The sequence below is a fragment of the Rhincodon typus genome, chromosome 5, assembly GCF_021869965.1.
Source record: "Rhincodon typus isolate 14 chromosome 5, sRhiTyp1.1, whole genome shotgun sequence".
NCBI lineage: Eukaryota > Metazoa > Chordata > Chondrichthyes > Orectolobiformes > Rhincodontidae > Rhincodon > Rhincodon typus.
Window position 1 is genome coordinate 1,403,914 of NC_063336.1, and position 15,356 is coordinate 1,419,269.

At 43.2% G+C, this 15,356-nt stretch overlaps 1 protein-coding gene across 1 annotated transcript in view; it reads right to left on the reverse strand.

Annotated features, from left to right (window-relative positions):
• LOC125483089 (dynein axonemal heavy chain 6-like) overlaps window positions 1-15,356 on the reverse strand; it is a 343,417-nt gene that overhangs the window by 164,886 nt on the left and 163,175 nt on the right. Inside the window, 4 exon segments of the mRNA XM_048596614.1 lie at window positions 532-793; window positions 4,601-4,726; window positions 9,901-9,990; window positions 12,715-12,876. Of these exon segments, the coding sequence (XP_048452571.1) occupies window positions 532-793; window positions 4,601-4,726; window positions 9,901-9,990; window positions 12,715-12,876 (640 nt within the window).

Sequence of the window (15,356 nt, forward strand, 5' to 3'; positions counted from 1 at the left end):
CCTGACCAGAGCCTTATAAAGCCTCAGTATTACATCCCTGCTTTTATATTCAAGTCCTGACTCTCTCCTTAACCATCTTGTCAGTGTACTACCACCACAAGGACTGTGATGGTTCAAGATGTAACTCAACACCACCACTTTCACATGAACAATTAGAGATGGGCATAAATACTAGTCCAGTCAGTGATGACCATATCCCATGAACGAATAACACAAAACTGAATAGGTTTGTTTCCGTGGGTCTGGGTTAACTTCTCCTTTCTGACCTGAGACAGATAACCTTCCCTTGACCTAACAATTTGGCTTTGAAACAGAATTCCTCCCACCTCTGCCTGCAAAGTAAATTCCAATGCTTTAACGTAAATTATGCCCATATTCCACTGTGGGAAATGAATGTATATTGTAATATATGTTGGACTATCCCATTTAGCTTGACGATTCCTGTAACATCCAATTTCCCAATCAACAAAGAGTATGCATTCTATCTGTTTCAATAGCAACAACAGAGTCTCATTGATCAAATGCACTCACCTTCAGTTTCTGGACTCTTATGATCTTGGAAATCAATCCATTTTCTGTCAACATTCACGAAAGCAGTCGAAAGCATCTTCATCTCCAAATTGTGGCCATACTCCTTGTGTAGGTCCTTTGCAAACTTCCGCATTGCCTGAGCCAGCAAGCCATCAGACCAGTCCATTGTGTGCTGGTCCACATGCCCATACAGCTCTCCGAGACTGATGCATTTGGGATTGATGGTGAAGGTTTCTACTTTGCCTCTCTTAGCCATGGGGCTCTGGGAAGGTTAATAAAAACATTTGGGAAACAGGTTTGAGCATCTGGGTGACCCTTACATTAAGACTTATCACTTGACCTTGAACTCTCCCACCCTCCATCATTCTATTCCTGGCTCTGAATTAGGATTGTCAATCCTTACAGGAAGTTCCAGGAAGTAAAGATTAATCTCAGACCTCACATTGAGAAAAATCCCAGGGGCCAGTCAAATGCCAATGGCTTTATTTTTCATTATCTGTGAACACTTTTATCCATTCATTCTAAAATGATGGGGAGAAAAACGAGTCAGGTGAAAAACCGATCTCGGAAGCTGCAGGGAGACACACAGTTTCCTGAACAATTTCCTCTTCTGGTGAACATCCACGAGACCCATATCTCACAACTCCCAAAGTTATCTCCTGCTTTCTCAATCACTCCCCATTCTCTGGCACCCCATTGCTCTGAATCACCTGCTCCCACATCTTTACTTTTTTTTAATGTAATTCCTCCCAGGATAAATGTTTCTGAGCTAATGTTTCAGAGTGGAATAACACAAGGGCTGAAAGCAGTTCCAACACACAGAACCTCATGCTACAATGATTTAACCTTGTCCTCAACATCAAAGTCTACCAGACATCTTTCGTTTTGGAGGCAGAGAGTGAGAATGATGTTTGTGAAATCTCCCCAGGGTCAACAGCAAGCACAGGGTAGTTTGACATGGATGAAGAGGCTGATTTTCACTGTTTCTCTCCTTTTATATTCCCATGAGATTTTCTGAGCTCCCTACCATCCCCAAGCCGACCCCCAGCAGGCTCCAACCTCACATAGCTGAGATAAGAGTGAGGTAAGTTTGCTCCACAGAGTATTCATTTCCTCGTGCCAGGGTGGGTGCCCATTGGTGTTCTGCTGACAACCCCACTCAAAGTGCTGGACCTGAGAAAGGTCAGATAACCAGAAGATGGAAGGCCAAAGAAGCTCAGGAGAGAGAGAGAGAGACCATCCAGGTGCCATTTGATTCCACATTTACCAGTAGCAGATCCAGCATTGTAGCAGGGAATTGACCAGAGCTGCATGTATTCCAGCTTTGTTCGAATTACTCGAACCAAAAGAAAGATGGATTCAGGCCATGCCGTCATAAGGGAGAGGGAAGGTGGATGCCAGACAAAACATTGAGAGGACAGAGGAAAGATAATCCATAAGAGTCATCACAGGGAAGTTGTGAGTAGATTAGCAACTCACGAGTGTTAAGCAATTGTTGCTAGGGCCTGTGTTTCAACTCAACTAATTTTGGAAAATGTAAATTTCTGTAGACACAGGACAGGAAACTGATTCGTGAATAAGGATGAAAATATTGACTTTCTACTACTGTTCAGTTTTTAGTTAATAGGACAAGAGTAAGGTTAAAGTAACAAAGTAAGGAAAAGTAACTGAAGTTAAAGGCAACGAAGTAACTTCAAAGTATAAGTTGAAGGTATGTCAGGGCAGTCAGGCCGAGTAGAATGCGCATCCTGTGGCATATGGGGAGCCATGTGAATGCTTGTCATGACCCAGGCAAGCCTATGTGAAGGAAGAGTCACTGGCTTCCCATGACTGAGCCTCAGCTCGAGCAGTGGCTTCAGTCACTGAGGGGTATCCTTAAGGTAGAGAGGCACATTCAGTGAGGTAGTCACACTGCAAACTTGCATCTAGCAGGAAGATCAGAAACGAGTGACCTTCAAGCAGGCCAAAACAAACAGGAAGGTAGTACAGGAGTCCCCAGTGGTCCCAGTCACTATTGGTGAGGCCATTGGGTGGCCCAGCTGTACAGAACCAGGGGAAGAAGATGGAAGGGCAATACTGATAAGAGATTCTGTTTTTTCAGGGACTGGTATTTCTGCAACCATCAACGTTCCTTCAGGATGGTGTGTTCCTTCCCTGATGGTAGGGTCAAGAGCATCACAGAATAGTTTCAGAATATTCTTCTGGGGAGGCTGAACAGCCAGAGGCCATGGTCCACATTGGTAATAAGGATAGAGGTGGGAAGGGGATGAGATCATACAATTAGAATTTAGGGAGCTCAGTAGAAAATTAGAAAGAAAGATCTCGAAAGTAGTAATATCTCGATTGCTCCCAGTGTTATATGGGAGCGAGTACATAAATAGAAGGATAGAAAGAGGAGGGGTGGAGCTTCTAGTTATGGAAAGCATTGCATTACTGGAGAAAAAAGATGTTTCATTTGCATCAAAGACAGAATCAATTTGGTAACAGCTAAGGGATAAGAAAGATGCAATCACAATTTTTGGTATAAACTATAGATTGTACGAAATGGTTGTGAAGATCAGCCCAACAGTTACAGATCAGATTAACTTCAGTGGTAGGAAACATAACAAGATAAGAACATAAGAACCAAGAGCAGGAGTAGGCCATCCAGCCCATCAAGCCTGCTCCGCCATTCAATAAGATCATGGCTGGTCTTCACACAGACTCAACTCCACTTACCCGCCCACTCACCATAACCCTTGAGGTAATGAATTCCACAGGCTCACCACTCTCTGGGTGAAGAAATGTCTCTGCATCTCCGTCCTAAACAGTCTAACCCAAATCCCCATACTGTGACCCCTGGTTCTGGACACACCCACCATCGGGAACACCCTCCCTGCATCTACCCTTGTCCAGTCCTGTTAGAATTTTATAAGTCTCTATGTGATCCCCCGTCATTCGTCTGAAATCCAGTGAAAACAATCCCAACCTAGTCAATCCCTCCCCATACATCAGTTCCACCATCCCCGGAATCAGCCTGGTAAACCTTCACTGCACTCTATCAAAAGCAAGAGCATCCTTCATCAGAAAAGGAGACAAAAACTGCACACAATACTCCAGGTGTGGTCTCACCAAGGCCCTGTACTTTCCAAAATGCGATCATTCCTGTTCCTGATGACAGACATGTGAGTAAAGGTATAGGTCATGATATAAGAGGCACAGTAGCAACACAGATACTAAATCACCTGAGTGACAGGAAACAGATTAATGGTGTAGCGCTCCCTCAGTGCTGACCCTCTGACAGTGTGGCATTCCCTCAGTACTGACCCTCCGACAGTGTGGCACTCCCTCAGTACTGACTCTTTGACAATGCAGCACTTCCTTTTACTGACCCTCCGACAGTACACATTCCCTCAGTACTGACCCTCCGACAGTGCGGCGCTCCCTCAGCACTGACCCTCCGACAGTGCGACGCTCCCTCAGTACTGACCCTCCGACAGTGCGGCACTCCCTCAGCACTGACCCTCCGACAGTGCGGCACTCCCTTAGCACTGACCCTCCAACAGTGTGGCGCTCCCTCAGCACTGACCCTCTGACAGTGTGGCTCTCCCTCAGCACTGACCCTCCGACAGTGTGGCACGCCCTCAGCACTGACCCTCCGACAGTGCGGCGCTCCCTCAACACTGACCCTCCGACAGTGTGGCACTCCCTCAGTACTGACCCTCCGACAGTGTGGCACTCCCTCAGTACTGCTCTGGGAGGCCCCGTTTGAAATTTAAACTGAAGGTCTCAATCTTCACATTAAAAGCCCTTTTAGCCACTTTATGTCTTGCTGTATCAGAAAATAATTTATGGAGATTCTTAATGAATTTGGTTTATTTTAAGTAGTATTTTATTTTAACTAGGTGATTAGAATTGATGAATTACTCTCTCCCTAATGGCATTGTGGGTGTCCCTACAGCACATGAACTGCAGCCATGCAAGAAGGCAGCTCACCACCACCTTGTCAAGGAGCAACTTGGGACAGCAATAAATACTGACCCAGCCAGTCATGTTTACGGCCTACGATTGAATTTGAAAATCTACTCACCAAGGATGATGTGCTCCCAGCATCGGTAGCAATGCTTGGTAAAATGATCAAGGCTTTTTGTAAGATATTTCTGGCTGTTGTCTTTCCTCCACACGTAGGACCTACCAGCATCACTCCAGGACGGACCTGCACAGAGAAGGAGATTTTCCATTAAACAGTCAGGATGGTGTATTATCCTCAGTGCTGCTGGGCTCCTTTACTTCGCCCCTTCATGTCGATATCGGAAATTAAAGATAATCTCAGTCTGGAATGTCAAACTCAAGTGAAGATATTTTACCTTTCATGTATGGAATGGGATTAAGAAATGGAGATGCTAAGGAGTAATGTAAGTAGATAAGGGCACGGATGGGTTGCCAATAGGCAGAGCCAGTCAGAATGAGTAGATTGAAGTATATGAATGGACGGTATTGGGGGTAAGATTTCAGTTCTATGGCGAGACCAGAGAAGGTGGATTTAGAAGATAAGAACAGGAATTAGCCAGGCAGCCACTCAATGAGATTGTGCTGATCTGTATTTTAGACGATAACTGTGGTTTTGTTCTGAACTAATAATCCAATGACATGCCAGCAGCACATACACCTTGAGAAAAAAAATGTGCATTAACTCACCTGGGCTGCAGACCTCTTCCCCTTGGCCAGCAAACATCTAGCCGTCTCGGATTTAGCATTTCAACTAGCATCTACTGCTCTTTATAAGTGAACAAAGTCAGAAATCACATGACACCAGGTTACAGTCCAACAGGTTTATTTGAAAACACAGGCTTTCGGATCCTCACTCCTTCTTCAGGTGTTAGTGAGAGAGGTAGCATCTGTCATTAACACCTGAAGAAAGGGCAAGGCTCCGAACACTTTTATTTTTGGACATTTTTGAAAATGTAGCAGTTTTTAAAATCAAGTGACTGGAACTCATTGTGAGTTACATCTATAATGTCTTATTCAAGCAGTGGAAGAGGTGTTAGATATTTTGGCTCCATGGTTATTTTCTGAAGAAGGGTCCCGACCTGAAACGCCAACTTTCTTGCTCCTCTGATGCTACCTGGCCTGCTGTATTCCTCCAGCTCCACAGTGTTGTCTCTGACTCCAGCATCGGCAGTTCTTGCTACCTCCATGGTTATATGTTCAGGTTCTTTTGACTAGTGGCAGGCTTCTGATTGATTTGTGTGTCTAAGTGTATGTATGTGTGTGCGTGCGTGTACTTGTGTACTTGGTTATAGTTGGTTCCCAGGCGAGTGGCTGCAGCTTTGTGTATGAACAATGCAGCAGGAACATTCAGCTTGTGAAGCAGAAAGGACTACAAGACCATAAAACATAGGAGCAGATTAGGCCTTTCAACTCATCGAGTCTGCTCCAGCATTCACTCATGGCTGATCTAATTTTAACCTGTCAATCGTTCATCCTCTTGGGTAATCAAGAATCTATTCATCCTCACCTTATAAATATTTAAAGATCCTGCATCCACTGCCTTTTGAGGAAGTTTATGGGCCATCCAGATATGGGCCTACTGAAGGAAAGTGGAACTCGTGGAGGTAGTGGTATAGACTTGATTGACCAAACATTCTATAATTCTATAAAGGGAATTCCAAAGAGTCTCGACTCTACGAGTGAAAGAAAATGTTTCCTCATCTCTGTTTTAAATGGGCACTCCCTTATTTTTAAGAAATGGGAGGAGTTCAGAACAATACAACCAGTTCAAGAAAGAATGAGAATCAGAGAAATATAAGAACATGAGAACTAGGAGCAGGAGTAGGCAATTCAGACCCTTGAGCCTGCTCTGCCATTTAATACGATCATGGCTGATCTCCTCTCAGCCTCAACTCCACTTTCCTGCTTGGTCCCCAACCCTTTAACCTGTTACTAACTATCTGACTACCTCCTCCTCAAATTTATTCAGTGTCCTAGCAACTACCGCACTCTGGGATATCGAATTACAGAGGTTCATGACCTTTTGAGAGAAGTAATTTCTCCTCATTTCTGTTTTAAATCTGCTACCACTTATCCTAAAACAGTGACTTCTCACTCTACATTGGCCCACAAAGAAAAACATCCGCTCTGCATGTACTTTATCAATATTCTTTAGCATTTTATTTTAAATCTTCTCTCATTCTTCTAAACTCTGCAGAGTTCAGGCATAAACTCGTCAAACTCTCCTCATAAGGCAAGCCTTTCATCTCTGGAATGAATCTAGTGAACCTTCCCTGAACTGCCTCCAATGTTTTTAATGGAGTTCCCAAGGGGTCAATTTTGGGACCTTCTCCTTTCCTGATATATATAAATGATAAAGATATTGTGCATTAGGGACAATTTTGAAATTTGCAGATGTTACGAAGCTTGGAAGAATTGTAAACTGTGAGGCAGACGGTGTTGAACTGCAAAAGGACTTAGATAGGTTTGCGGACTGGGCAGTCAAAAGGCAGATGAATTTCAACGTGGAAAAATGTGAGGTGATGTACTTTGATATAAAGAACATGAAGAGGCAGTATTCAATAAAGGATACTATTCTGCAGGACATGCAAGAACATTGGGTGTATGTGTTCAGTAATCATTAACAGTGACACGACAAGTAGAGAGAGCTGTAAAGCAGACAGTAATCTAAGCTTCATTAACAGGGCCATAGAAAGCATGATCAAAGAGGTTGTGCTGTACTTATGTCAGACATTTGTTAGACCTCAGCTGGAATATTATGTATAGTCTGGATGCTACATGACAAAAGTATGTGAACGCTTTGGAGAGAATGTAGAAAAGGTTTACAGGAATGTTTCTAAAGATAGGTAACTTTCAGTTATGAAGATAGTTTAGAGAAGTTGGGACTGTTTTCCTCTGAGAAGAGAAGGCTCAGAGGAGATTTGATAGAAGTTTGCAATATCATGAAGGTCTGTTTAGAGTAGACAGGGAAAAGCAGTTCCTACTCTTCAACGATCAAGAATGCAATGGCACAGATTTAATGTGTTTTGCGAAAGAAGCAAATGAGAGATGAGAGAAACATTTTCACACAGTGAGTTGTTAGGGTCTGGAATGCACAGTTGTGAAGTGTGTTGGAGACAGGTTCAACCGAGGCATTCAAAGAGATGTTAGATGACTATTTACATAGAAACAATGTACAGGGTTACGGGAAAAAGCAGGTGACTGGCAATAAGCCAAAATACTGAGAGAGGCTGCACACACATCAGGCTAAATGGCCTCCTTCTGCAATGTAACAATCTTGTGATTCTGTGATGATTATTTTAAAATCTTGATCAACAAGGGAGTCAAAGGAGAGGGCAGAGAGAAAAGTGGATTTGACATCACAATCAGATCAGCTATAATCAGAGGCAAGGGAATGAACAGCCTATTCTATAAGGCCGTAAGACGTAGGAGCAGAAGCAGGCCATTCAACTCATTGAGTCTGCTCTGACATTCAAGCTGATCATGGCTGATTTGATAATCCTCAACTCCACTTTCCCATAACACTCGATTCCCTTTCTGATTAATAATCTCTTTCTCAGCCTTGAATGCGCTTAATGACCCACCCTCGACAGCTCATTGTAGTAAAGAATTCCACAGATTCACTACTCCTTGAGATGAAATTCCTCCTCATCACTTTCTTAAATATGTGACCTCTTATTCTGAGATTATACCCTCTAGCCCTAGATTCTCTCATAATAGGAAGTAACCTTTCCATATCTTCCCTATCAAATCCCTTAGGAATTTTGTATGTTTCAATAAGGTCTCCTTCATTCTTCTAAATTCCAATGAGTACAAGAGCAATCTACTTGACCTCTCCTCATCCCTGCTCCTAATTCATATATTCATAAGTTTGCATGTTTCACATTGTCCTATCAAACAGAAGCGGACAAGTACAGCACAAATTAAATATGTCAAAATATGATTCAGTACAAATTTCACCTGATTATTTCTCTCAATTTTTCTAAAGAAGAATGAAGTTTTGATGCACCTAGCTTTTTCAGTACCAGGAAAAATGTCCAATTTTCAAGCATTGTATGCCACATCTATAACAAAGCTTTGTCAAACAAGTTGGATAGCTGGCAGGGTCTAAATTTGCAAAAGATCTGACGCTGCTCTGAAGATCTAAGCACTGTAATTTCATTCTGATACTGAACAGGAAATACCACCACTGACAGCCTGCAGTTACTATATTAAAAATCAAGTGGATATATATCAGCTTTTTAAAAAATTCAGATTTAAAACTCAGCGCTCTGTTTGAGAATAGAAACAAGGAACAATTTGGAACAGATGGCCATTCAGCCCCATGGCTCTGTCCTATCATTCAATTAGATCATGAGAGATCTTGACAGCATTTATTCCATACTTCATTGCTAAATAGAGGGTCATTCAGCTGGACAGCTGGTTTGCTATGCAGAGTGACACCAACAATGCAGGTTCAGTTCCCACACTGGTTAAGGGTATGAAGAAGGACGCTCCCTCACCTGAGTCACAGCAACCCTCAGGTTAAACCACCACCAGACCTCTCTCTCTAACAGAAGAGCAGCCCTATGTTCTGGTAGGGCTATGGTGACTTTAATGTACCCAATCAAAAGCTGCTGAGGGAAGATGTCTGTCCACAGATGCTGTCTGATCTGCTAAGTATTTCCAGCATTATCTGCTTTTCTGAAAGATTATGGTCTTCAAAGGTGCAATTGTCCCTGTAGCAACCACAGCCTTCCCAAGAAGAATGTTCTTGACCTATACTACCCTTTGTGTGTTTCCTGGTTTCATTGATAAATGGCCAAACTGTAATTTTTGGATTTTTCCTGGAGTCTGCCGCTGAACTGTTATCTGCTCAGGGCACCCTCCAAAGGCAGCAGCATCCCCTTTCTTCCTGCAATTTTAAACGTAATGTGGAGATTGTGGTGTTGGACTGGGGTGACAAACTCAGAAGTCACATGATGCCAGATTATAGTCCACGTCTCTGAAAGCTTGTGATTTCAAATAAACCTGTTGGACTATAACCTGGTGCCACATAACTTCTGACTTTGCAATTTTAAAAACGTTGAAACCTGCCCACTCCTGTCTGTCTGCCTGCGTGCTTGCCCTGCTAATTGTGCTGTTGTGGACAGGGTAATATCGGTAATAATACCTGAACAACCCTCTGATAGGGCTCAGCAGCCCCCGCAGTTCAACAGCATTAGAGATTGGCAAGAAATGCTGAACCTGCTAGTGACACTCACATCCCATCAAACAATAAAGCAAAAAAGAAAGGTTTATTTTCAATACTCAGAGGAATATAAATATACATCAGTGAAATTAGGTTGATGAGATAAACAAATGATCAAGTCAATAATTTCAACCCAGTTGAAAACTTACCAATATCTGGCTGTATAACTGGATAATCTTCTCCACTTGGCTTGGCCAAGGCTGAAATCCTAGTTCTGCAGTTGCCATGGCTATTGCTTTCTGGAATAAACAGACAAAAACAGAAGCATTAAAAGCAATCACAGCAGATATTCAGTTATAACAGTGCTGAGCCAGCTGCTTAGGAATTCTTGAGTCTAAGTTATCTCTGTTTCTCTCTAGTCCTCAGGATTGTTGTGCTGACTCAGGAAGAATACAGAAGTGTCAATAATAGTCCACAAACACATGGAGCAATTGTCTCAATACATCATTTTGCTGGAAGGTCACTTGCTCCCTAACATCTGCTGGAATTTCCACCTTCTGTTGAAAAAGCAGTGAAAAGTTATGACAATCCAGGTCTGTTTAGCAGCACAGATGCCTTGCACCGACCAAATATAACATCAAAATGAAATCAGTGTGAAAATGGTTCGTACATATACCAAGCCATACTGACCAGCAGATCTCCTGCACCATTGCAAGCTGAGTCTGAATTCATGCAAACCCCCTCCAGGCCTGGAGACCCAATCTGGCCTGTTATTGCAGTGCAGTTCACGAGGGAGTGCTACACTGGCAAAGATACTTCATCCATCTGCTTTCTCATGTGGATGTGAAAAATCCATGGCACTATTTTGAAAAACAACTGTTGAATTCTACACAGGGTCCTGGCCAACATGTACTTCTCAATCAGCATTACCAAAACAAGTTAAGTATCACTAAAACCAGCTACTTGACTACTAGCTCATTGCTACTTGCAAGTTAGCTGCTGCATTTCCTAAAACTGTGACAATGACTGCAACTCAAAAGTATTATTTAGCTGTAAAGTACTTTGTAACATCCTGAGAATGAAAGTCACGCTTTGAATGCAAGTTCCTTTCTTTTATTGCAATGGATGCTTCAGTCATACTGGGACTACACAAGGGACACTGACTTACTCTGATGGTTACTAAGTCAAATTTCTAGTGTTTTTAGTCATTATTTGGGGATTAAATCACATAACTATGTCCTGTGTTCTGTTAAAACTGTTAGTGAGTGCTTTCATCTATCTTTAGCTATGGAATTAATTCTGACTATTTTTAAAAGTGAGGTACATATCCAGATGGTATCCCACCAAGGCTTCCCATGATCAACAGGACACAAGCAGCCAAGGCAATAAGTATAAAAAAATTGCATTTTCTCTGTACCAAAAGCAGGAAATTTTCCCAACCTGAAACTTAGTGATACCAGAAAGGGACGCTAAAGTTTAGCTGTGCCAAAATGCAAGCCACATCATGGTTAGGTCAGATGACCATAAGTTTGGTCAAGAGGTAGTATTTTAAAATAAAAGGTACTTTAAAATGGGAAAGTGAGGTAGCGGTAGGGAGAGGTGTATGGTTGAAATATCAGAATTTAAGGCTAAGCATCTGAACCATGGCCACCAATGCTTGAACAGTTAAAATCAAAATACACAAGACACTGGAATTAGATGAACACAGAGACCTTGAAGGGTTGTGGGGCTGGAGGAGATTACACAGACAGGGAGTGGCAAGGCCATAGAAAACAAGGGTGAGAATTTTAAAATCAAAACATGGCTTGAACAGGAATCAATGTAACTCAGTAAGCTCAGGACTGAGAAGGTGTTGGGGTGAGCTAAGGCACGGGGAGCAGGGATTTGGAGGACCTCAGGTTTATGGAGGATAGAACGTAGGAGTCATGCCAGGAACAGCCATGCATTCTAAAGATAATAAAGTGGGACAATTGCGGTATGATTACAGAGTTTAATAAAACTGGGACAGCTTTACCAGTAGTTAACAGCACTGAAGAATGGTTCAGGATTTTGGCACCTCTGCGGAATTATTCAGGATTTTAGTAACACTTAGGGAGGTGAGGTGACAGATGGAGGTTAATGGAGGGAAGGAGGAAGAGGGGATAGAAGAGAAGAGGGGTGGAGGGAAGTTGAATGGAGAGGAGGGGAGTGGAGGAAGATGAACGGAGGGGAGCAGAGGGTGGGGAAAGAGGAGGAGGGGAGTGGAGGAAGACGAATAGAGGGGAAGGGAGGTAACGTATTAGAGATGAAGGGAGAGAAAGTGGAAGAGGTGATGAGGGAAGTGAAATGGAGGTGATGGAGGGTGAATTAAGTGGAGGGAGGGGAGGAAAGTGAGTGATTGCAAGGAATTAGAAGAGGTGAATGGAATGGAGGTGAGATATAGAAGTTTCTATTTTATACATCATGGTACATGAACATTGCTGGTAAGACCAGCATTTATTGCCCATCCCTAATTGCTCTTGAGAAGGTGGGGTTGAGCTACCTTGTTGAACCACTGCAGTCCATGAGCTGTAGGTAGAACCACAATGCCCCTAGGGAGGGAATTCCATGAATTTGACCTGTGACACTGACGGAACGGCAATATATTTCAACATCAAATATCAGAAGAATAAAATCTGGAAAATCTCAGCAGATCAGGCAACATCTGTGGTGAGAAACAGCAGTAATAGTGCAGGTCAGGGTGACCTTTCATCAGAATGGGTTCAGATCTAACTGGAAGTGAGACAGGAGGACAGCAAAGATCTAGATACAGACTTGTGTCATTACACAGAACCCACCAATAATCACAATCCTAATACATGAAAGTGATCCCTTGCCCAAATAATTTGAGTGTTCCCAAAACACAGTGGGAGTTAATTACTTTATGACAGGAGAAGGAACGCTGAAGCTGAACAATTCTGTGATTTTGCATGTGAAGTGGAAACTTCAGACAGTGTATTCTGAACAAAGCACCAGATCTAGAAGGTTTACTGTTGTTACATCACCTGCAGTGAAAGAGTTTCTTCTTTGGGTGAAGTCAGTCCTGGGAAGAGATCATCTAGAATACTTTCAAACAAGGGGACATCTTCAGCCAGGAACTTGGGGAAATTTGCATCCTTCAGTGCATGGATGAGAATGTGTGATTCATCAGTCTGGCTCATGGGCATCTCGGGATGTCTATAAAGAAAGTATTTTTAAACAGGGTGTTAGAAATTGAAGCTATGTTGTTGCTGTGACTACAGCCCTGAAAGTGACAATGAGACAAATTTCACAGGACCTACAAGAAACACGAATATGCATAATTACCTCAGTATAATGTTAACCCTTTCAACACACCGAAACACAGTGGTTTAGGTACAGATGCACAGAAAGATTACTGTTGCAGTAGTTGTGGGTACAGAGAAATGTCAGTGCACAGAATCTATAATGTACAGTCCCATGTGCACAGTTAGGTAAGTCTGGAAAGATGGTCAGAACACAATATCAGTAGGGAATAGTGCTACTCGAAGATCAGTATTACCTATTATGTGAAGTCGCATAGGCAGTAAAGTTTTCAGTATTGACTGGTTATCTACTGGCTTGAAATAAGGGCAGTGTTCAGCATCTATTGGATACAGTCTCACAGCAAGGTCAGTGTGTAGTATTTACTGGGTGCAGTGTTACCGGAATATTGGTGGGCCGTAGTTGCTATATACAGTCTCATAGTAATGTCAGTGTTCTGTATTTGCTGGGTACACTTACACAGAATCATAGAATTATTATGGTGCAGAAGGAGGCCACTCAGCCCATCGTGCCTATACCAGTTCTGTTGCTTTGTGCCAATCTGCCTTTTCCCCATATCCCTGTACACCGTTTCTATCCAAATAAATATTCAGTGTTCTCTTGAATGCCTCAATTGAACCTTCCACCACCACATTCCCAGGCAGAGCATTCCAGGCCCTAACTTGTGAAAAGGTGTTTTTCTCACATCACCCTTGTTTCATTTGCACATCACTTTAAATATATGCCATCTCATTCTTGATATTTTTACAAGTGGACAAAGCTTCACCCTACCTACTCTGACCAGCTCACTCATGGATTTCAAATCCTCAATCAGACCTCTCAGCCTTCTTCTCTCCCAACTTCTTCAATCTATTCTCACAGCTGAAGTTTCTCATTCCTGGAAAATTGTTGTAAATTGCTTCTGCACTCTCTCCAATGGATTCACATCTTTCTTATAACGTGGCACCCACAACAGTACACAGTACTCCAACTGGGGTCTAACAAGTGTCTTGTACAAGTTCAACATCACCTCCTCGCTCTTGTGCTCAATGTCCTGTTAATAAGGCTGAAAATTCAGTGTGCGTTATTCATTGCTCTCTCCACCTGTCTTGCCACCTTTAATGATCTGTGCATAGATACACCCATGTCTCTTTGCTCATGCAGCCACTTTAGAACTGTACCCCTATTTTATATTGTCTTTCAATGTCCTTCTGACCAAAGTACATCACCTCACCTGCCACCTATCCACCTATTCCACCATCTTGTCAGTGTCCTTCTGGAGTTCCACACTGTCCTCTTCACAGTTTACAATTCTTCCGAGTTTAGTGTTATCTCCAAACTTGAAAATTGTTCAAGGTCAGTGTACACTCTCACAACAATACCAGTCTACAGTATCTGCTGCGTACAGTTCCAGTCTATTATTTTTGCAGTGTACAATCCCATAGTAAGGTGACAGTATCTTCCAGGCACAGTCTCTTCTTTGTTGTTCATTTGTGGGATGTGAGTGTCGCTGGCTGGCCAGCATTTATTGCCATCCCTAGTTGCCCCCTTGAGAAGGCAGGGGTGAGCTGCCTTCTTGAACCACTGCAGTCCTCCTGCTATGGGTTGACCTACAATGCCATTAGGGAGGGAATTCCAGGATCTTGACCCAGTGACAGTAAAGGAACAGCAAAATATTTTCAAGTCAGGATGGCGAGTGACTTGGAGGGGAACTTGAAGTTGGTGGTGTTCCCACATATCTGCTGCCCTTGTCCTTTTAGATGGAAGTGTTTATGGGTTTGGAAGGTGCTGTCTGAGGATCTTTGGTGAATTTCTGCAGTGCATCTTGTAGATAGTACGCACTGCTGCTACTGAGCGTTGGTGGTGAAGGGAGTGGATGTTTGTGGATGTGGTGCCAATCAAGTGGCTGCTTTGTCCTGGATGGTGTCAAGCTTCTTGAGTGTTGTTGGGGCTGCACCCATTCAGGCAAGTGGGGAGTATTCCATCACACTCCTGACTTGTATCTTGTAGCTGGTGTTCAGGCTTTGGGGAGTCAGGAGGTGAGTTACTCACTGCAGTATTCCCAGCTTCTGACCCACTCTTGTAGTCATTGTGTTTATGTGGTGAGTCCAGTTGAGTTTCTGGTCAATGATAACCCCCAGGATGTTGATAGTGGGGGATTCAGTGATGGTAACACTGTTGAATGCCAATGGTTGATGATTAGATTGCCTCTTATTGGTGATGGTCATAATCAGTGTCAGCATCAGTGTCCCGCATTGGAGCAGACTGAGTGGGCAGTGTCCCGCGGTGCGAACTGAGCGGGCAGTGTCCCGCGGTGGAGCAGACTGAGCAGGCAGTGTCCCGCGGTGGAGCAGATTGAGCGGGCAGTGCCCCGCGGTGGAGCAGA